The sequence below is a fragment of the Meleagris gallopavo genome, chromosome 6 (assembly GCF_905368555.1).
Source record: "Meleagris gallopavo chromosome 6, MGAL_WU_HG_1.1, whole genome shotgun sequence".
Classification (NCBI taxonomy): domain Eukaryota; kingdom Metazoa; phylum Chordata; class Aves; order Galliformes; family Phasianidae; genus Meleagris; species Meleagris gallopavo.
Genome location: NC_139409.1, coordinates 33,803,784 through 33,827,967, shown reverse-complemented (window position 1 = coordinate 33,827,967; position 24,184 = coordinate 33,803,784). Strand labels below are relative to the sequence as shown.

Here is a 24,184-nt window from a genome sequence, read left to right as displayed (position 1 = left end):
TCATTTGGAACAATATGTTTTAATTTTATTGTTGGAAGAGATATGATGTAACATTTTGTTACATGTACACATATCTACAGCAAACATTATTTTCTAGGCTTTTATAATTCTGTTAAAAAGTAGTGTTAGATGAGGATCTCCACAGCTTTTAAATTTTATCCCAAACTTTTCCACTCTAAACAAAAATATTTTCATTCTCATGATGATAAATCCCACTTGTGATCAGTTATATTTGTACAAATACTTTTGAAACACGAAGCAAAATGCTGAAGGAATGACATTCCCAGTGTAGAGTCCAAAATAGAATAAATAATACATCATTTAAAAATCTGTCATAGTTAAAAAAAAAAAGCAATCACATTTTATTAAAACAGCATTTCACTCAATTTTTCTGTGATTTTAGAGAGTGTCTTTTCTCACCATAGATCTGGCAGTGATCATATATCACTTGTTGTTCTGTTACCATCCTTTCAGTTAAAAACTGAAGCGTCTTCAAGAGTGTCACGGGAAATTTTAAATGACATAGCAGCAAATGGCATTGGGTTCTGATGCTATCAAAGAAAGTGTAAGTGGCAATTAGAGTGGTTGGAGTGGTGCCTGAACATGATCTGGAAACTGCAGTACTCAAGCCAAGCAGGGACCTCAGTGGCTAATTTTTTGGACAACATAACACAGGATGCTGCTCATGTCTTCTGTTGTAGTCAGTTTTGTATGCTTGAAACAGACGTATTATGGTTAACCAAGAGCTGGTGACTGGAATACTCTAAGCTGAGTATTGTTCTTTCCTTTGTCTGAAGCTCACACAATATGCTGTACATTTTATAAGAAAGCGATTTTCTTTCTGTCTCTTGAAAAAAAATCAACATCAGGTTTCATTAACAATGTCCTTTCCCCTTAATAAATATGTGTATATATGATTGCTTTATGCAATAAATCAGGTGTGGAGCCGACATGGGAAAACTCCCAGATCTTCATTCTTCTGTCCTACAAAGCTCTTGGAAATTGTCATCATTGTTTGTTTTAACTCCAAAATTGCAAGTGCCCTGACAAAATGCTGATGGAAGTTGCTTTGCCAGCGCATACTGAGACCATTGTCATTACCTGAAATGAACTCTCAGTCACCTCTGTGAGGGACGAGAGGTCATTGGGGATGCAGGCACTACAGAAGAAGCTTCTTTAGAAAATTATGCATGTTGTTACCTTTTGCAGATCAGCTGGGAGACCCATGACAGCAACAATCTAAAAGATCTTCATGGCTAAAACTCACAGTGTAGAAGACTTACTTAGTACAGTGGGCAGCAAGCGAGTAGAAGCAGACATCAGTATTTTCTTTTTTCTTTCTAGATAGCCAGTGTTGAAACCTGTCATGTCTTTTCTTTTGCTTTTTCCAACCAGCACTTTTGTCACTGCAGTAATAATGAGCTCATCCCAAAGCTTTATAAGAACAAATGAATGTCACTGGTACTTTCAATTTCACAATAAGCAGAGGAGCTGCCAGTCTACTCTCAAATCTGCTTTGGTTTTCTTCTGTATTCCACAAAAGTTTTTCTATGAGTTGATCTTAGTTTTCATGAAAACTGAACCAAAAAAGTTGTTAATAATTCAGTCTAATTATCCCATCCAATTAGACTCTGGATGAAGGATATAAGGAAGAGTGTGCCAAACTCTGCGGACTGTTGGTATTCCAAAGCAATTAAAGCAGTTAGTGCCTAATTAAGTACTAATTTATGAATTGTGCTGTCTTACGGGTGATAGAAATCTGGCTCAGGCTGGAAAACAAGACTTTAGCTATTACACATGAAAGCATCTACTACTTTAATACATATAAAACCTACTTTGTTTCATATGAGTCGAGTGCACTGTACAACTAGATTACATTCCCCTCCTGTTTGGCTGATGTCCTCTTACAGTTTCAAGTGTTTCCCTAACATTCATTTTCCTATATCCTCAGATGTCACAGATTAGGCTGGAAGACAAGCTGTCTGGCAGCCAGTTTCCCACATTTCCTTCAAATGGTAAACTGAACTGTTTTCTGCAGTAGCAGAGTTGAGAACCTATTGATGCTCACAGTATCTTTATTCCATTTATACAGAATAATGGAAATTTTAGCTAGAGCTGAAAAGCCAGAAACCAGCAGCAACTGTTTGAGCCAGGCTTTTGAAGGAGGACCTTCCTAGCTTCCTTGTATGCTACAGCAAACACAAACATCTTTCTTTTCCTTGTAGTAAACATTCATATCTTGAATCCCAAAGAGAAGTAATGCTAGATTTTGGAGACTTGATCTCCCCACAGACCTGGCAGTTATCTCTGACGTAGCCCTTGGGAATGTTCAAATTGCCACAGCTGATTTGTGTTCTTGTTACATACGGACAAAAACAAGTCCTTCTCATCTTCACTCTTCACCGCTTCTATGCATTTGCCAGAAAGGACATGGACAATCATTCCATTCTAAAATATGGGAGGAGAAGGGGAAGAAAGAACAAGTAAAAAAATAAGAGATTTCCAGTAAAAACTAGGCAATGTTTCTGATTTTTTAATGTATAGTAGGTCATCGGTAATGACATTGTTCAAAAATATGTTAGTATTGCTCTAAACATGATCACTAGGTTTAGCTTTGAGCCCAAGGCATTGTGAGAACACAGCTTCTTTGGAAGCTGACAGGATTCACAAGTGCAGAACTCTCTAAATCTCTTTCTTTTGTTTTGTTTTTCTATGGGTAAATATCATCAGCATCAACTACAGTATTAGAGACCACAAAATTTGAAAAGGACCAGTCCTTCTCTTAGGAATCAAAACAAATTACAACAGATATTGTAGCTGAGGATTGCAGCATCCCTATAGTTACGCTGACTTCTGTTTTCTCAGGCTGTCCTCAAGCATGACATTTTTCTATCTTGTGATGAGTTCTTATTCTGACTGATGAAGTCTGAGTAATACTGAGCTGTTATTATAAGAGGTTTGTCCTCCTACAACACAGGAGGCATTTTAAATGTTTCCCTACTTCCATGGGGCTCTTATTTGGAAGAACTTGGGATTCACAATGCCTTCCCCTGTCTAAAAGAAGTGGGCAAAGATTTATCCTGCTCTTATTTTCACAACCTAGCTTCTGATTGTATTCCTATAAAGCTAGTAAGTTAAGCAGTTAAAATAAGGGTATGTGAATGTAGGTAGGATTTCTGTAATTTGTGTTTTTAAACCAGATTTATTTGTAGTAATTAGTGTAAACGGATTAACAGCCTCCTAAATTTCCTGGATGAAAATAGTACAGAAGTGAAAATTGCCCTTCAGCTATATCATCCCTCCCTGCAGATGAAATCATGTCAGTTACCCAGCGATCGCACAGTTGCCATGTGCAGTCACCCCCTTGCAGCAGTCAGTACTGACCTCCTGGACGTCCCAGTGCTGCTCACTGTTATCTATTTCCTTTGTGCAGTTTTGAGGGATAACCTTCCCATGTCTGACATCAAGGCAAAGCAGTGGAACAGACCCAAGACGGATTTCCTTCATGCTGTTATATTCAAAGTGCTGGAAAAAAAGGAGGTTTATTTGAACAGTGATGGAAAGGCATCCCAGTTCATCTTAAATGTTCGCTCCAACATTAATTTTCCCACTCCTGTTTGTTAGATGCCACCCAAACATGAATGAAGGATAATCAACTAGGCAATCTCCCCAGCTAATTTTGGCAAAGCTACTTGCCTGAGACTATTTTTCTGAGGAAAGACTTTGTGGACTGTGATTACATACAAAGTAAACCCATTCTACAAGAAATCTTTCTACCTTAATAAATATTTGAACAGAAGGATGTTTCTAAAGTGTCTGTACACATTACAGTTAAAAATGTGCCTGCAGCTCACCCTGAGCTCACTGTGAGCAGTGAAACTTCATTGGGACTTAGAGTAAATATCTGCAGTCACTCTGTACTGGTTTGGCTTCTCTCAGTGCAAGAACTTGCTAGTGTAATGCCACCTTGCCAGTCTACACAGATTTCCCTCCTGTCTTTTAGGCAGTGTTTTGGTTGCTAGAATATGGGAAAACCCACCTCTATTCCAAAATGGATGCATACCTTTTATGCCTAGGCATTCTTTTCTCCAGGTTCCAGAAAATAACTACTGTAACTACACGTAACAACGTGTGCTGGAACAAAGTGTGGGGATCTGGTCTCAGGCATGGAATACTGCCACTTCTGAAATGATGCTCAGCTACAGAAAGGTGTGGAACACTGCCTTAGCACACACCTAATTTTGAACACATTATTTCCAAGCACGTCAACCCAAATGTTTACATGAATATCTTCTGAACAGTTCCCTAAGTCCAATGCAGTGCTTCTTTATGTAAAATCTACAGTACCTGGGTGAGGCTGTTACTGCAAGGAGAGAGTTTGATAGAGCCATCTGCCGAGGCCCTTCCAGGTCTGTAATCTGCACAGAAGCCAGCACCAGTATTGTAAAGCTGAAAATAAATATTTTTACTGAAATAAAGCACAGATATCAAGAAAATATCCTTCAGCTAGCTTTTTTTTTATGATTACATCCCCTTATCATACATGATTTTGCATGTAATTCAGGGAGTATTTTTTTTCTAGACTAGATCTTACATGTTGATCTTGCAAAGTGATCTGATAAGAAGGGAGAGTCTCACCAAAGGTCAGTGTTACCTAATAAGCTTTAAGTTAGAGATACCCACTTCTGGTTTTAACTATTATGATGGATAAAAGAAATCTGTCAGAACTACTTTTTTGCTAATGGAAAATTGCCCTTCAAGCTGACATGGTATTTGGCAAAAATACGGATATTCCAGGGGGAAAAAAACATTTCCCGTGATCCACAGTTATGCTTTTCTCAAGCAAGCCTTGATAATAAGGAACAGACAGAACATTAGAAGGATGCAGTAAAGTTTGTCTACAGATATCAGTGTGTGACTTAATTAGTAGACCTATTGCCTTGTTGAGGGGAAATCCTGTCCAGTAGAGGTTCCTGGAATAAATCCATATTTTAATGATTTAAAAAAGATTAGTATCACATCCTGTACACAATCTGCAAAGGAACTGCTATCACTATTACCTCTGTCTTTGGAGGAAATGCAGGACTGGGGAAATGCTTCTTTTCCTTCATACATGTGGATCAGCATAGAGGAATCCCAGATGCTGTTGCAATTGCCATCTGAATGGAGCAACACAGTTCTTTTCTGTTTTTTAATGATACCTAAAGAATCTAAGTTTAGGATCCTCTGATCTGTGACACCAAACTATAAAGGGTGAGCTCATCTCTTGGCTGGTGTTCAAGGTTTATGTGAGAATTTGGACTGGCTGTTCTCTTCAGTCCTTTGCTTCTTCTTCTATTCTTTTGAAAGCTTTTCAAAGTGGGAGCAGCCTCTCACTGCACAGATACTGAGTACCTAGTATTAACTAGTATATCCAAGTGATACTGGGGTCTTCAATGGGAAAACACAAATCCTTTTTCCTGTACATTTTCTCTTACCTTGCCAGATAATCTTGGTGTGTCTTCAGGCCGGGAGAGCTCAGGATACACATTTGTTATAAACCACTGGAAGCTTCTACAGCCCAGTCTCTTCTGTAGCTGGAGGCGCTCACTGCAGTCTGGTTTCTCTGCCTTCATGGAGAAAGCACAGGGCAAAAAAGGATATTGCTCTGTTTGCTAGAAATGAAAATGACTGCGTAGCAGTTATTTCTACCACTTCTTCTATTCTGCATGATACATATCTCTCAAGATTAGGCAAAAGAGGAGGACCAGGTGTACTCTTTCTCCAGCTTTGTGTTTCAGAAGTAGCACATTCAGTGAAAATAGGTATTTCTTTTAAAATTGTTGTTATCCTGCAAGATACATCAGACTTCATAATCTTTTTAATTAAAAATCTCCAGGCCAAGTTTGATACTTTTTGCACTGAAATCAGGGGTATTTAGATTGTCATTCAGTATGGAATTTACCCCAAAATTAAAAAAAAAAAAGTGTCAATCCTCTATTATCAGAGAATTTAAGGGTAGAATTTGGTGTAACATGAACCTAATCAAATAATTGTCTGGCGGTTGCTTAATTGAGTTGTAAATGTGTTTTGTGACTGTAAAGGCATAAAAACTTTCCAGATTTATGTATTTTCTTAAGTTGCATACACATAATCCTAGTAGCAACTCTGTTCTGAAAAAAGATAGCTACCATCAACCCTTGCTGCAGCAATGAGCATCGTCACTGCAAGGGACTGAGGGTCTGAGTATCTGAGGGTATTTAGCACCTGAAGATGACAAACAGGATTCCGAAAACCTCCTAAGCAGGTAAGTGTCTAAACTGTAGATATAAAAGCACACGAAACACTTTTCTAAATCTCTCAGTACCTAAATACTACAAGAAGTCTTGCCACCTTTAAGAGTCTTTCTCCTCTTTCTTGCCAGCGGTAGATTTCCCCTTTCACATTTTTACATTTGGGAAATGTAATTTGAGATTGCAGGACAGCAGTGTGGATTCCTGTCAGAAATTAGAATTGGGAACGTAAGAAAAGAATTGCTTGTAAATAACTTTCCTTAGCTCAGCCATTTCTCAGCAGCCTTAAGAAAGTAAAAATGCTTTTGCCACACGCTTGAAAATCAGCGATGAACAAAAGGCCTTTTGTTCAAAAGATGAAGAGAGAAGCATCAGTTTCTAATGGTGTGTATCAATCATGCCAGCCCGTGTAAGCTGCACCAGCAAATCTCAACAGTTGCAATACGCTAAGGAGAACCTCATCATTTAATGTCAGCCCTACATTCAATAAGCAAAACAACAAAGTTCAGCAATTCAGCACCTCACAAACCTGCCACCAAGAGGTTTCCTTGTAACAGGAACTAGAGGAATATAGAGGGAAATAGAGGAATAAAATGCTTCTTCTAAAAAGAGATGTTTTTCAGCTTTAGCTGAAGAAGGTGGTGACAGTTAATCTCATTTTGTTGTGCTAGTTACAGTGTGCATTTGATGCTGAATAAGTGCTGTAAATAATCTAGAGAGACTCATTAGCCCTATAAAGCAATCTGAAAGGAAACTGTGCTTGTAAATAAATGAAACACACACAGAAAAAAAGAGAAAAAGAGACAGTGGCTGAAACCATGGAGAGCTGCAGAGAGCTTTATTCATCTGTATTAACTGCTCACACCACAGGCATCCTGTGCAAGATGTAATTTCGACCATAAAATGGGAAGACTTATAAAGCTGTCTAAATAGGGCTCATTTTTTATTTCCAGTGTTGGGCAATTCTGTTTCAAGGCTCGCAGTGGCCCATAGGTGGCTCCGCTCAGCCTTGCCGTGCAGTCAGTCCCTCAGGGCTCTCTGCAGCCCTGGCAGCAGAGCAGCAATAATGTCACTGCCTGCTTGTGTCTTGAACAGCATCTTGCTGTACTGACAGGCTAATCGTATTGACTATGAAGGAAAGGAATGGAGAAAAAGGCCTTTTATGTTCTGGTATTCTGAACATGGAGATCGTACAATTGGTCATTTGAAGGAGCATCATACTTAGGAGTGCTAAAGTACCTTGGCTAGAATAAACTCAGGCAAAAGGTCATGGTGTTCATAGGTAGTAAATGGAATCATTGATGGCAGTAGTTTTTAGCTCTGAAAATTGCTTCTGAGTTGACAAGAATGGCTTTCGGGAAATAATTAAATGATAAACATCATCTTAAAAGAGCTTACCATCCTCCTTTCTGTTACACGGCTTTAAGCCTTGTGAGTCAGATCATGAAACTCTGGCCAGTGAAGTTAAAAACTACTGCACAGACACAGAGGGAGAAGCCTTTTTAAAAAGTGAAAACAGAATTAAAAATTGAATGTGTGTCTCGGGCTCAAGCATGAGCACAGGAGCCAGACTGGAGGGGCAGACCTAAGGAAGCCTAAGGAACCTAAGGGGCAGCCTAAGGAAGTCCCACTAGGTGGCAGGAGAAAAGCCCCACTGGCACGTGGCTTTTTTCCTCTCCCCACTGTGATGCGGCCACTGCCGGATCTGCAGCAAAGACATGAAGGGCTGAAATGCAGAGTGAAACTGAATGGGAAACTTACTGGGATACTTTGCATGGCACTGACCCATGCTGTGCCCAAGTGTTTTCAGGGAATCTTCTCCTGAAAAACATGGCATTACTCAATGAACTTGATACACTTCTTAAAAATTATTATTCCATACTGCTCACAGGTTTGTCCACTGCCTTGTAGATGAGGATACCAGTACCAGAAAAGGTTTGGGAGCCATTTTCCATTCTGGAAAACTGCTGCAACATTAAAAGCTTTACTGCCATAGCTCCTAATACAGCATCCAGCAATTTGTGATACAAGGCATATGCAGTCCCCTGATTGACCATGATCCGCAGTGGATCACACAGTGGCTTAAAAAGAAGCATGGCCTTTCTGTCGTTGTTAGGTGGTGTGTAGCTGGTATGTGGTTCAAGTGTGGCTGCATGCTAGGCTACTGAGAACCCAAATCTCTGGAGGCTGCACCGCTGGCTCTGTGATGCTTCTAATGATAAAGTAACTTGAAAAAGTACTAATGATGAGATCTAACTTCCTCAGTTACAGACAATTGCTTCTGTCAGCTTGTGAAGAAATCAACTTTTCTTAGTCACTAGAGCACTCAGATGTATTATCTTAGAGTAGGACCACAGTTTGCCACATGCCAGTGAATATTACTTGAACCACATACTAGATGCCTTCAGCAATGAAGAATGAATCCTTCAAAAAGATCTTTCAAGCACACAGTGCAGCTAGGCTCCACTTCAGATGACTGTTATCGAATATGCTGTCATTGGTGGAAAACCAAACCACAGCTTGCTGGGCAGCCTGAAGGAGGAGTCATTTGGAGATAAAATCATACTCTACGATATTTGACAACTTCAGCAAACAACTCTTAGGCTTTCTTTTTTTCCTGATCTAACAGCTTTTCCACCAGCAGTTTTTACAAAAACGAAAAACTACCTGGTGCCAAGCCTACTGAGTGTTTGACTGTACGCAGACACCCACACTACCATCCTACCACCATCACCTACCGCAACACACAGTCCTTCCCTCAGAAACAGACCACTACAGATGTCTTTACCTTGCTGATTAGGAAAGCCACTGTGTCATTCTTGTAGAAGTTCTCTTTGAAAGAACCCAGCCAAGTCTCTGCTATTCGGATTTTGTTCCTCACAATGGCCTCTTCATAGGAGAAAGCATGGGGAATATGATTTCGATAGACATGCCCAACACGGGAGCATGGAATGATTTCTACAGAGCCACCACAGAGCCAGGTCTGAAAAACAGGTGAAGGTGCAAAAACAGATTATCTTCTATGTAGCTAGTAAAGCACAGCTGGCTTTACAAACCAGTAATAGTGAGAATGCAAAGCCAGAGTCACTCATTGAGCTAAAGCTTTCTCTGGGCAGTGGCTGAATGTTAATTGTCAAAATTTCTAAACATCTGAATAGAAGAAGCTCCTTTACTATAGATTCCCCTCAGGACATCTTAGTCTGTGTATTCCTGGAAACAGAAAGAACATGATGTGCTTCTTCATACACTGCTCCCCACAGACATGGAGACACAGAGAAGATACCGTGCAAGACAGACTTTTGATTTGATGCTGTGTAACCATTTATATGCTTTTATGTTTTCCTGTACACAGACTACAGTGTAGTGAAGAGACTTTTGGGCATACCTTCTTTTGCCTTGGACTTTAAAGACTTGCAGACTTTGTGTCTGCAACTTTTGTTGCTTTTTAATATCGATTACTCTTCATATTCAGCAAAAACTAATGCACACAATATAACATAAACAATTTGATACTTAAAGTAGATGGCAAAGAAATGAAAGCAATTTTTCATTTGGTGCATGCCAAAATAGAAGAGGCAGTTCTCAGAAGGTAGCTAATCCAGTGACTCTGACCTCAGGCAAACAGTGATAGTGAAACTTCCTTCTGACATAATGCTTCTAACTCACAGCATCTGCATATTCTTGTATAGTCCTGACAGATCACAGAGCATGAGGTAGAATTCTGAAAGTATAGTGATATTTGCCATATGTCAAGGAGTTCCACACTTAATTGCTTTTATAAATCACTTCTTGCCTTTTCATTCAGATCCCTTCAAAACCCAGTAGTTACCAGCACTTGATGTTTTAATTAAGGTTCTTACCCTTATAGATAGCTCTAGATTTTCCGCTCCCCACATGGTCATGTCAGAATCATAAGCTCCAATGTTTTGGAAGTAATGTCGATCCATGGCAACTACTGCACCAGCTACTGCAGGACTCCTGTGTATAGATAGTAGTTTGGAAGTGAACAACTGTTTTGGACAGAGAATTATATGAAGAATGAAAACCCCACCATTTCTGTGGTGGAGATAATATAAAAAATTATTGAATATTAGTCCTTATAATCTCATATTAACTAATTATCAAAGAACAACTGGAATTGAATTTAGGATTTACCTGGGGAAGAGAGCCAAGCTCTGAACTGTTGAATCAGGCTCCGAACAGTAAGAAGTGTAAAGTACAAGTACATTCAAAACTACAGATACACATAATGATTAAGATTTTTAACTCTACGTAGTCTATCATTTGCTTTCCCTACAAATCTTAATACCTTGTCTGGTCAAGTTGTAGAGAAGTTGCTTCTAGTTGTGCGTAAGACATTTGTCACATTGCAAGCAGAACTGCAATCTACTTAGAATGAATTTTGAAGGTCAAACAATCTTAATCTAAGCAAAAAACCCATCCCCTTCAAAAAACATTAACCAAGCAAATACAAGTAACCATGTCTCTCTTTTATTAGCTGGAAGACTGCTCAAATTGTTCTGTTGAGGTGAGTGGAGGCATATCGGCTTATGAACTGTTACCTGATAGGGCTGGTGGGAGACTGTCGTACCTTCTCTTCATGCTCTGGCACTGGTTCCCAGTGAAAATCTAGTTTCCAGTCAAAAACACCTCGGTGCAGACTTACAGAGTGATAGTACTGAAAAGTCTTCCAGTCTATGACATCTATGATAGGGGAGACGACACTGTTGCTGAAAAAGACAATATAATTTCTTTTTAAAGCTGAAGAATAATTTCACTTCTGTGTTAGTGAACAGTGGATCACCTTTATGACACTGTAGAGCACAAGCACAAACTCCTCTGGATGTTGAGTGCCTTCATTTTCCCTCCTGATAGAGCTCAGATGCTCCATGCATGGGAATACTGAGCATGAAGTAATGATTCTGAAGATCAATAATTTATTGATAACCTATATGTTGCACTGTCATTTTAAAACTATTCAGGATTTTGCTATGCGTTAACCATCGGAATTCTTATAAAGCAATTTTACAGAGGTTTCAACATTTGAAGTTATGGGTGCAGAATTTATACTGAAAGATGGTTTTGGTCTCATGCACTTTACCATCCTTTCATTTTTCTCTAAATGTTCCACACACTTCATGAGTTTGTCACTTCAGGCCAACGAAGTATGCACTTTCACTTACTTTGTTCTGCTTGGTTTTTTTGAATTAACTTCTATCACTGGTTTTGTGAAACATTTTCTTTTTGTGTAGTCTTCTACTACATCCTTAATGTGCTTTCACTGTCTCTGTGAGAAATTGACTTCTAAGAGGCACTGTGCTGTGAGCAGCAATCTTTCAATTGATTTCTACCTCAGGTTAAATTTGGGTTAGTTAGAGATGAGGTATTAGACATGTCCCCATAGTAGACTTGTCATGACGTTTCACAGTGTGCATTATCCTGGAATGTACTGACAATTTGGAAAAGCCATCAGTATGCCTTGTTTCCAGGTCAGTGATGTATCACATTTGGAAATTTTCAGAGTGCAAATACAGTGGTGTTAGGGACTGCAGGAAAAAATATATTGAAGAACAACAGTAACCATTTCTGCTCCTTTACACAGAAAGTATAGCCCCTGGTCTTAGTGTAAGGGCTTACCTAGAAGGTATTCTATAGAAAATGTAATTAACATTTAGAATCATAGAATCATAGAATCGTAGAATGGCCTGTGTTGAAAAGAACCACAATGATAATCGAGTTTCAACCCCCTGCTATGTGCAGGGTCACCAAACCACCAGACCAGGCTGCCCAGAGCCACATCCAGCCTGACCTTGAATGCCTCCAGGGATGGGGCATCCACAGCCTCCTTGGGCAACCTGTCTCAGTGTGTCACCACATTCTGTGTGATAAACTTCCTCCTAATATCTAATCTAAACCTCCCCTGTCTCAATTTAAAATTGTTCCCCCTTGTCCTACCACTATCCACCCTCGTAAACAGATTTACTAGGGATTAAGGTGAAAAAAAACTATACTGTAGTCAATGGAGGAAAGTCACCTCAGACATTTTCAGTGCAGTGAACCATTTGTTCTTTTCAATGTCAGAGACCAGAACCAGCTGAGGAAGATGGCAGCTCTTGGTGATGGTCATGTCATAACATATCTGCTCTGCCTTTACAATCTCTATTGTAATGTTTTTTTCAGAGACAGGATCAGGGAAGCTCAATATTCTGTTTTATCACAGTTGCCATTTACTGTAGATAATTTTAGAACCCCACAGAGAAAAAGAGATTACTGATCTTCAGTGAATAGTGTGAAAATGTACCATGCAGACAATAGCATCAAAATGATTCAGTTATTCCTTTGTTTCCTAATAAGAGCAAACTGCCCTATGATGAGCTAAAGGCAGAAGGTTTTAAAACAGAGAAGTGATTATATCTCTCCATTCAGGCATAAAACCAGCCTTTGTAATATAGTATAATAGGTGCTCTTGGAAACAGGCATTGTGTTTATAAATAAAACAATTTTATGGTCACCTTTAGGCAACATTTCTAGGCAGTGATTTGCTGCCTTTCTTCTGCAGGACTCAAATAAAAATAATATCCTCCCTCAATTCTCTTGATGAAAACATGGTGATACAGTTTTGTAGCCAGGACAGGAGCAACCTCCTCAAACTCAAGCCGGCAGGAGTTAGCTTTAGCTTTATAATGGAAAACTGTATTTAACCTTTACTCACTAACAGTATGAAAAGGAAGCAGACTGCTTCTAAAAGTTACTAAAAGGTAGTGCTCTGGTGGACTTACACAAGCAGGTGTTTTCTAATTTGACATGCTGGGAAAAATCCAACTAGCAGATTAAATGGATGTTATAAGGCTAAACTTCAAAAAATGAAAAATCACTATAATTGTAATTTCTACATCCTGCTGCATTCTCTTCTGTAGACATCACTGACAGTTGTCTGGTTAGCAGAGTACCTGGAGGTGGATACTTCCCACCTGTTCAGTGCTACTTGCTGAAATGCAAGCGATCGCTGCTTGACTCTCCATTCTCATCTAGAAAGGAACAAATGATTCTGGGTTCCTTTATTTCAAAGTTTCAGGGCCAGGAGGGGAAGATCAGGGGGGCATGCCTGGGTGGAAGCCAGGCGAGGCAATGTAGACTGAACCATTCAAAAAACCCCGGTCATGAAGATTAGACCATATGCGTATATGCAGCATAGCTCAGATAAAGATAGTGTGAATACTCAAAGTTATGCTTAGATATATTCTGGATCAGACAATCCAGACATTTCAGATGATTCTCCATTTTCATATCCAACCAATTTAAACCTGTTCTTCTTTTTGGATCTGCCTTAAATTCGTTACTGCTATAAAACTCCAGACTCCAAAGACACTCCTCGCATCAGTGCAGTTGCTCGTATAAATAGTACTAGTTCTTGCTGAAATAACCATTATTTTTTAGTGCATGCTTTTACTTTGCTTGTTATTGAGCATGACAATTCCATGTTATTCAAGAAAAATACCTGCACTGATGTCATGGTTCTGATGGTTAGGAAAACAGGCAATAACCCAAACTAAATACAAATTATGACACAGAAAATTACAATTTTTAAGTCAGCTGAGAGAAAAAAAACCTCACTGGATGAGCCATATTCTAACCTGGCTAAATTAAAAAATGAAACAGAACAAAATAAAATCAAATATCCTTTACCACAAAATTATACAGTATAAATTGATTACTGTGTTTTACTCCAGTAGTTTTTTCAGCACGCCATGATAAAGCGTTCTCAAGAGAGTGTTTCTAAATGTAATGCTAGATCCTTACCTAGTACAAACTAGTGTAGCTCTGCTGAAACCAATAAAGCCACACCTCCTTAGAACTTAAATATTGAGGGTGTCTTTGTGATCTGAAATAGAGAAATCCAGTAACTTTTGTGAAAACCGGACAATGTTCAGTTTAATCTTAATCAAGCAGTGCTTTACATACCATTTGGTAACAAGGCTTTGTATAGAAAAGCCTTTTTAATATGTTTTCTGCATATTCAATGATGGTTCGCACTCTGTGTGGATCTAAATGCAAATTTGCAGCAGAAGGTAATTGAAAGCTGGAAGATGTTCTTAGCTATTCTTCTTGTTTTTAACTGAATAACTGGCAGACAGTCAGCAGCTTTTCGGTGCTTTGAAGCGAAAAACATACTGGCAAACTCCAGCTAATTTCACTCCGTGGAATTCAAGGAAAGGAAAAAAACAGGAAACTCAAATATAACCAGCAGCAAGGCTTTGAACCATTTGACTCTGGTGGTACTAATTTGCGAATGTTTCAAATGCTTGGAACACACAGGATCTACAAAAGGTCACAATTCCATCAAAAGAGCAACCCGAGCAACAACTATTTCCTAGTTTGGGAGTTCTCAACAGAATACAATTGTGAATGAAATATCTTCTCATGACCCTTGCAGTCAGCATGGACAGTATGTTCTTTTCTATTTTTAGAGTAACACGCGAAGAGGAAGAGTTAATTAACATTTTTGTTTTGAAGTTGTAGACATGATATTTTGAAAGCGCTTTTTAGTGATTTATCTTTTTTTTCTTTTTGCTAGGAAAGGAACAGATTTTAATCTGATTGAATCATAACTAACTCCTCATTTCTTCTACTTTTGGCAAAACTGATTGCTTTTGGCTTTAGATTCAAGTTTCTTTACCTCATTTTCTTTAAAATAGGTCACCTGCTGATACTGATCAGCACTGTGAAAGATTGTAAGGAGATAGCACATCTTCAGATAACACGCCATGGAAGTGAAATTAGTGTTATTGACGAACAGAGGCTATAAAAAGATCAGGCCAAAAGTGAATTGAAGGTTGGACTTAACGATCTTGGAGGTCTTTACCAAGCTTGGTGATTCTACAATTCTATGAATTCCCAGGGAGCAGGCTGCTGTACATGATGTTGGTTTTCAAAACCAAGAAAAATAGCATGGAAATGCATGCTGAAATTCATGATGGGGTTCCGTGTCCTCTGGATGGGCAAATTCATACTTCTCCAAGCCTGTGAGATGGTTGAAAACAGATGACTTATGTGTTTGGTAGCTTGAAAAGCTGAGAGACGGTCCACAGAAAAAACAGAGGGCTGGATGAAAAAAGATAAATGAACTGTTCATTGCAAAATATTTTCCATCTCCCTAGTGTAGTGCCATAAAACTAGCTCCACTCAGTAATTTTTTGAGCAGTGCAACTCTGTATCTATTCCTGTATCTACAAACAGAGGCTCTGCTTGAGTCCAAGGCTAATGAGGTATCTCTCAATTGCAGTGTTCATTTCTTATTCTGTTTAACATAATTTCATTAAAAATTAGTGACCTAGAATCAGGGAGCCAAGTAGAGACACTTTGAATTTTAGAAACCAGAAAGGCTTCTTTTGATACTGCAGGCTTCAGTTTCTTAGCAATATTTGAGCTGTGCTGTAGTCAGTGCACGAGCACAGAGGGAAATAACTATTGCAGTGAGGAGCAAGGGAAAAGTCTTGAGGACAAGCTACTCCTCTGCAAGCCATCCCCCTCTGACAATGCTATGGCACTTCTGCCTTTTCTAGAGCTGGAATTCCTTTTCAAGAATGTAATCAAGGCTTATTTTGCTTCCATGCAATACTGACAGGAACCACAATTTGAACTTGTATTTTTTTTTAAATCAATCTTCTGCAAGAAAGGAGCCATACACTTCGGCCCGATGGTCACTGTTTTTAGGTTAAAGCAGCAACCTTTTCAAGGCTTCAGGAACAAATGAGCATATGCTCCCCTCTGCCCTTCAGTGCCTCTGGACTAAATACAATATAGCAGTTGTATCCTGCAGTCTCCTGGAAAAGGCACAACCCACAAAAGATGATTGTAATAATTGCATAGCTGTAGTACTATACACCATGCTACTCACCTGGAATTAGGCTGGAATATAAGCAGTTGTCAAGTGAAATGATCTGTGGGACGTCTCATCTAGTTTTTTAATGCTGTTCAGGTGGCTTTGGTATTCATCCTTGAATAATCAGATGTCAAGGAATGCTTTGCAAATCACCGAACATTCTTGAGGTGGTGCACTAAGCTGATGCACAGCATCCCAGTCAATTTGTTTGGTATGGTTCAAAAAACTGGTCCCAGCCAGGGTGCCCATAAATGCACATGTAATGACTTTGGAAAGGCTTAATACTTTTGGGTTAATGAATAAAACCACCATGCTGGGAAATGAAATGCAATCACACAGAGCAGTCAAATATTTTAGAAATCTGTCTGTTCTTGTAAAATTGGGTAACATTTCTCATGTTTGTCTTGTCTGTCATTACCACAGGTTAATCAGAACTGGGGATATCTCCCTTTCCGTGAATATGTTCAACTCAACAGAGTGAGTTCTCTGTTTATGTAAAGATCTATGCATTGTTAAGATCATAATAACAGTGGTAGATCTGCTCAGGCGTGTAGAAAATTGGGCTTGATCAGCTTTCAAAGTTAAAGTCTCTCTCTCAGCTCCTTTAAACTCCTGCAAAGGACTGATCTTTGGAAAGGCTGCATTTTTCTTTGCCAGCTGAAAATTGCTCTACGTGATTGTTTTCCCATCCATGCAAAAGTGCATGGATAGCAGCTTGACTGGTGCAGTCAGAGGAAGAATTAGGGGTATTTCACTAGTTACTCTAAGCTTTTTTTGTCACTGTGTTTTCCTCATTTGGGCTGTCTTAGGCAGTGGATATGATTGAATTTAACAGCTCCTCAACTGCTAAATGAAGCCAAGTTGACGAATGATCTCCATGCAAGCATTACAAGCAAATTAGGAAAAATAATGAATTGACTTCCTTAATGTCCTTGAGGAACTCAAGGACTGCAAAAATTAGCTCAGGTGTACATTAGAGAGTAGGCCCGAGCACCAACCTAGACTTATACCACTCTGAAAATACAAATCTGTATCTTCCTGTGTGAGTTTAGCTATAACAGTCTAAGTTGTGTGGAAAATCTGTTTTTCTGTGGAACAGAGATGGTACAGCTGACATTGGTTTGTAACCCGGCAGGCTCAGGAAGCCAAAGTGGTTAAGGTAAGCATCCCTTTTTATCTTCAGCTTCATAACTAAGACAACTAAAAAGTAAAAATAATGGATTGCAATCTTTTTAATTCAGACCACTAGGAAGCCTTGTCATAGATCTAGCGAGGGCTGGATAAAAAATGCCAGTTTAGTGATATCGGGTATGAAGTGAGCTTATCGGCTGCATGCCCTATCCTGTTTCCCACATATCATGGTGATGCATGGGGTGTGAAAGCAGAACATAAAAGCAGTGTGACCTGCACAAAGGAAACAACCAGGCAAGGATTAAAATAAATAAATAAATAAACCAAAATCTTTCCACGTGCATCTCTTCCAGCAGGAATTAGCACATTCAGGGAGCTGAGAAGTCATGAAGATATTGGGGTTGGACACGATGATCTTTAAAGCTCCCTTCCAACGCAAACCATTCTATGATTCTGTGGTTCTGTATTTACCGGTTGCTGGACAGCCTGGCCAGGAGTGGCTCCAGCCAGCCCTTCTGACACTCGCAGTGTGAATCCATGAAGACGAGCACATCTCCAGTTGCCCGTGCAGCTCCTAGCATCCGTCCTCGGATGACTCCAAGCCTCTTGTTGCTCCGGATCAGCTTCACGCCATCCAGCTTCGAGATGTATTCACTCAGAGCTGACTTCAGGGGCCCTGTCATAAATAGAACAGTCATTTTAGCTTTGATTCAAGTTCTTACTAGAAAGCAACAGGTAGTAGGAGATGTTGCTTGCTTGCCAGTAAAATGTTCTGGGAGCATTTGTTTTACATGGCCATGCAGGCCAAGTTCCAAATATTCCCACAGCAGTGTAATGTCAAAGAGAAGTAAAGACTAATGGAAACTGAGATTCACTAGATATGAAGCTGTTCCTATGAAAAACTTAAAATCTCCCTCTCCTGTTTTAACCAAAAAGTAGATGTTCTCATTCTCTCATAAAAGACACAGATCAGCATGAGATACAGGTGTTTGGCTTTCCCAAGGACTTGTGATTACTTTAGCAATGTGGAGTTTTCCACTCCTTACTTCAGCCAAAGTCCATGTCTGGAAATTATTATACCAGATCTGGTCCAGTGGGAAGATTTGCATTCCGTGATCTTATTTTAAAGCAAGAAAGCTCAGAGTGATTGAAAGTGATAGGGAAGAAAAGAAACATATTTCAAAGTTGAAAGGCTAAGTTGAATTCTAGAGATGGAAGATTGAAACCTGGCAGCCAGCTCAAAGCTCTCTCCCATTTGCCTTTTATTCTCTTTATACAATACTTGGTGGTGGACAGTTTCCTCCTTGCAGCTTTGGAAAGCAGAGATCATACAAAGAAATGGGGTTACCTTGCTGGCTCAGGTCATCTACTAGGATGATATCCTTGAGGGAGGCCTTTGGGGCTGTGTTAATAATGCTGTGCACTGTTCTCAGCAGAGTAGACCAGGCTTCATCATGGAAACAGATGATGACACTAGCAGTAGGCAGGCTGGAGTCATATTCTTGCTGTAGGCACCTGTATAGAATCAAATGAGGGAGACACTAGAAACACTGGTACAGTTGGCTACTTTTCTCAAACCAGAGTTGCAAGCTACACCTAAATTTTCAGGGATGGAAAGCAGTCTAAGATCTCAGCTCAAGAAGCAAAGGAAGTATTAAGGTGTCTAAGACTGGAACATGAAGTGAAAATTTAAGAATGACATTACAAAAATTAAAAATATGAATATGAATGTTTTGCTGTATTCTGTTGGTTGGTTGTTTTTCTTTCCCTTCTGTTCTGGCTGCAACAGAAACAAAGAGCTCAAATGATACAGAAGACAAAGAAAGAGGAATTGAAAAGACAATTAAAGCAAAGGAGAAAGGGTGATACAGTAGATCAAAGCCAATCTCCACCCCTTCCATATTTTCTCATGTAACACAAAAAAGAGCAAACTGAAATGCAGTACCTTTAAGACTAACAAGAAAAAATAACTCATCTACACAACACATCAGCGTAACTGTGGACTGCCTGACCTAGATTACAGAGAATGAAGCCAGCATCCCTGTACAGCAAAGAAACAGACCCTGACTTAGGTAATGAAAACTAATACAGATGCATTTAAGAAAGTTAATGCATATTCCCTACAAAGTGCACACTTTGCTTTTCCTGATGAGAATGCATCACTGATGAAAGAGGCTCCCAAATAGGTAGATTATCCCCATGACTATTTCTGCTGTTTCCTTTACAACTCAAAGTACTGATACAATCTACTGCAAGAAACCTGGCTGTGCGGACATGGTATGACATTTCTGAAGAGGCTACAGAGTGCCAGAGGGGGCCCATGGCTCCCAGATTGCCATGGGACCAAGATGTCTCCCATGACATTAAAACAACAAACACCAAGGTGGCAGTGAATGGGATGGATCTCAAGCATTTAAAAATCAAAAACGTTTCTGTTCATCGTCATAGAAACTCCATATATAAAAACCCTATAGACCCTTATCACATTATTTCATAAACGTAAGTAAAGAAACTAAAAATCTGTATTCACCACAAAAGCTGTTTTTCCATCTGCCCATTTTAGTTCAAAAGACAAAGGACACACCGTGCAGGCAGGAGGGTATTCATTTTCCAGAAAAAGCTCTCAAATGCCAGTATATCTATTTTGCTTACATTAGAAAATGCATTTAAAAGCTTTTTAATTCCCAAGTAGCACTCATATAGTTTTCCAATTTGTTTAGCAGCAAGAACTTCTTGAAGGAATGACTGAATTATGTAAAAATATTTACACCTAACTTGATATGTCATCTTGGTTCCAAGGCTGCTTAGAGATCCAGCTCTGTATCTGCTGTCAGTTCATGAAAGCCATTTATTTGGTTTTTATCTGATCCATTGTTCTTTTAGCATTTTCATACTGCCAAACAAATCACAGATTTTACAGTGGTTATTAAGCAATTAGTTGCTCAGCTAATTCAACTGTAGCAGAAGCTCATGTCAGGGATATGATTTGAATATTGCTGTTTATTACCGTTTTACTTAATGCTTCAGTTCATGAACTGGACCCTATCGTGTTAGACAATACCAGATACAAACCTGCTTATCATTCATTGGAATCCACAATCTGAATGATTTAATAGCAAGTAAAAATACATGAATATTATAGATATGCTTCTGTAATCAACAGTGTTGTCTCAGAATTGTATATGGGAGATTTTTGCTATTCTTCAGTAGTATGGAGAAAAAAATACTCTTGTGACTTGATGGTATCTGTATTTTTAGGCAGAATAATCTACAGATAGTGAAGGAAAGTGAAGATCTGATGCAGTCCTTTTACTACCAGGCAGCTTTAACCAGGAATACTCAGTACAGTTATACCCACCTATACTGTCCACCATAACACTGCAAGGCTTTGTTGCTAGTATTGTGATTATAGCAAAAAAATAAAATAAGACTGTTGCAGAATCTTAATTGGAAGAGAATTGAAAATGACTGTGCTTGAATATGTGGCTTAGGTGGTGAGTATTTAGTTGCCATGGAGATTGGAAAAGGCTTGCTATATAGATATCTAGTCTTTAGAAAAATGAGAAAGGGTGCTGGTATGCAGAATTGCCTTCCCTGTAATTTGGAGCAGTTTCAGGCTGTCTATCATAAATCAACATTTCAAAAAGTCAGGGCTGTGACTGATACAAGGCACAGTGACTTAATCCAATTTGTGAAAAATAAGGAATTGTCACATGCAGATAGGAACTGGAGAGCAATTCTGAGAGGGCAAAGGCTCTGCTCTGCCAGCAGCAACTCTCACTCACCTGCAGGAAAACATCTCATTGAGATTCAGTTCCCAGCAGCACTCAAGTGGAACCTGTGCTTTTGTAAGGAAACTTAAAATTCATTTAGATACTTGTGTGTCTGCATTTGCCTGAATACATACAGCTTGTTGCTCAAGCTCAGGAGAGGAAAACAGACATTTTTTACACAGAATATGGTTACTCAAAGTAAATTGGGAAAACAAGGCATCTGATTTATCCATTGGATAAATCAGTAGGATCAGTTGGAATACTGGAACAGATACAGCTTTATGCATCTACTTTCTGACAAGTGGCATAAAACATTCACCTAGAAAGGCATGCAAAGAGATGTAGGGTATGTTACAAACTGGGGTCTGGGCAGAGAGGTCTGAAGTATCACATTCCAGGTGAAGAATTTGGATCCAGAGCTATCAAGGCAAAGCAGGCTCTGCTTTGCTTCCACTGGAGCTCTGTAATCTTATAAAAAGAAACTGCAGTTCTGCAGCTCCAGTGCAAAACATAACAGGAACAGCAGCTATGTGTATCTTACAGCATTTACCTTACATCTTTCACTCTGTTTTAAATGTGAAAAGGAAGTATGTAAACATGAAGTCTGGTCAGCCTTATTTTATAGCAGTGCTTCACAATCGGTAGGCATAGCTTTGAGTCTGAAGAATTTGTCATTTAAAGTGAAATGAGAGAGACAGTCCATGCAGGTGACTTACTGAAATTTCTCTAACTGGTTGGTTTCTCTCTAATAAACAATAATAGACATTATTACAAGCAACAGGATTCAACAGAACAACATAATAGACATTCTGATTCATTACTGCTTCACTCTCATGTTACATCAGTATAAAATGTGACTGGCACAGCTGTGAGCTAGGCCCACAGAGTGAATCATGTTTAAAAAACATCATTTTAGGTTGCATGTTGGTCCATAAAGGACAGGGCTGGCTTAGAGATAGACCTCCCTCTGCAGGTTTATGATCTGGATTTAGACCTGGACTGCCTGCAGCGGCGGCAGTCCCCGCGGCCGCCAGCAGGTGGCGCTGCAGCCTGCATTCCGCCGGGCGGTGCTGCCACCTCCGCGGGGCGGGGGTGCGGAGACCGGAACGACGGGGAGACGAATAACGGGCACCCAAATAACGGCAAACATCGGCCGACATGAGGGCTGGGTCGCTATGCCTTCCCCTACAGAGAGGGAAACCCGCGGGGGTCTCTCCCGGCCCCTGCAGCACCTGCCTGCGGCTCGGGGTCCGCGGCCGGGCCGGGGGGCGCGGAGCGGTGCGGAGGGGTGCGGCGGTGCCAGCGCTGCAGGAGGGAGGCCGGGATCGCAGCTGGCCCTGAGGAGATGGGGTTGTGTTTCCAGATGGGAAACCAACGTGGAGAAAAGCGTTACCCCCCACCGAAGGAGGTTGTTTGATTAGGAAGATGCGGGCGACAGGGAAGGACGGAAGTTTTCTCCCAGGGGTGAAATAGGCTGCGTTACTTACAACGGGTGTCGTACCTCAGGCAGCTCCCTGCGCAGAGAGATCCGCTCGCTGAGCGCTTCGTTAAAGCCGTAGGTTTCCAAGCCGAGCGGCCGCTCCCCCGTTGCAGCCCCGTTGCCGTCCCCCAGAGGCAGGGACAGGAGCTGGGACTCGGGGTCTCCCTCCTTCGCCTCCGGCCGCCTGCTTTGCTGCTTCACCACTCGATAGCCTTTCCTGGCCTTGCTGTGGTTCCTTCGACCCGTGGGGGACACGACGGCCGCGATCAACTCATCCTCCCGCAGGGAGATGAACGGTGACAGCCCGTCCAAGGGGTAGTACTGCTGGCTCTCCTCCTGGGTCTCCAGCATCTCCTGGGTCTCCGCAAAGTCCACCTGGTGCCCTTCCCGGGGGTTGAACTCCACAGGCTGGAAAGTCCCGTCCTTGCTCCGGTTGCTGGCTGGTGGATTCAGCATTGTAACCATCAGCAGCAAAAAGCCCAGCATCAGCAGCAACAACAGAAACTGCAGCTTGCGTGATCCATATCTGCATTTCTTCCTTACGAACATACTGTTGGTGACAAAATGATACAGATTGTCATGTTAAATATCACTTGGATCTCGCTCAGATTCCAGTCCTCGGGTTGCAGCAACGCGCTGGTTTTCACTATCTGCCAAGAGGATTTCTTGTTCCCCTCACATTTCACTGATGCCGTTTCATGCTTTCCTCTCTATTTACAGACAAAATAGAAAACGCCTATTAATATTGCACTTACTGTGGTAAAATGCAGCATGGATCCAGCGAGATGGAGTAGGTCAGTAGTTAGGGAGTCCCGGCTCAGTCAGCAAAGAGCATGTTTAGCAAATGAAAGGAATAGCTTAAGTTTTGAGATTTTCCTTTTTAAATTCTAGGTAAAAAGAAATCCCATTTCTAACAGTTTCCTTCCAGAGTATTTCCTGCTTCTTCAAAGTTTCCCACAGCTGTCTGCTTTCACGTGCCTTATCTCCAAAAGCAGATCTGACAGCTTTCCCCCGTCTGAGGCTTCAAGTTCACTGTGATCAACAGATGAGAACTAGTCGGTCCCTGCCTTTGCTTCACACATAGCTCCAGCACTCAGTCAGGAAGCACTTTGCCAGACATAATACAGAGCAACGTGTGCGTCTTTCTCCTGGTCCTAATGCCCTCACTGTTCTTATCCTATCAAATCAAAACTTTGCAAAAGCTGTCGGAGGTGAAATATAAGAAGCAAAACGCTGTGTTATAAAACAAGTCAGGGCACACCACGAATCACTCTGCTTCTGAATAACCTTATTAAGTTACGAATGCTCAGAGTGAGAAGCAAGAATTTTATAAACTGAATAAAAGATGGAGTGCACATGATTTATTTAGTGTTAGATTTATTCACATGGTAATGTGCTAGCTGGAGCATATGAGTATATTTCATCTGCAATAAATATTTACAGCTGCTAGGATTTTAACACTGACATAAGGATGCCAAATTATCACCTGGCAGGCTGAAGTTTCCTCATCCATAAATTTGGTGTTGCACAGGGAGCAGCACTTCAAGTTTTCAATAGTCCAGGAATAACATGTAGAAAGCTTGGGCTGGAACAGCTCCTGACACTGAAAGAGAACAACTTCTGTGATTAAATGGGGAGCTCAGCC

The 24,184-nt window shown here is 40.4% G+C and overlaps 1 protein-coding gene across 2 annotated transcripts; it reads right to left on the bottom strand.

The window, feature by feature from the left end:
* GALNT15 (polypeptide N-acetylgalactosaminyltransferase 15) lies at positions 1-23,721 on the bottom strand. 2 transcript variants are annotated; one of them, XM_085226297.1, is made up of 11 exons: positions 23,295-23,721; positions 22,547-23,089; positions 18,635-18,801; positions 17,758-17,962; positions 10,835-11,002; positions 10,133-10,250; positions 9,061-9,255; positions 5,478-5,609; positions 4,348-4,449; positions 3,385-3,525; positions 1-2,448 (listed from the first exon to the last, which is right to left on the bottom strand). In XM_085226297.1, the coding sequence occupies exons 2-11, from the start codon at positions 23,086-23,088 to the stop codon at positions 2,302-2,304; spliced, it is 1,917 nt and encodes a 638-aa protein (XP_085082423.1). In that variant the 5' UTR covers position 23,089; positions 23,295-23,721; the 3' UTR covers positions 1-2,301. The 2 variants fall into 2 exon arrangements, with proteins under 2 accessions (XP_085082423.1, XP_085082422.1); XM_085226296.1 differs by having other exon boundaries at positions 22,547-23,721.
* Between the last annotated feature and the right edge of the window lie 463 nt (positions 23,722-24,184).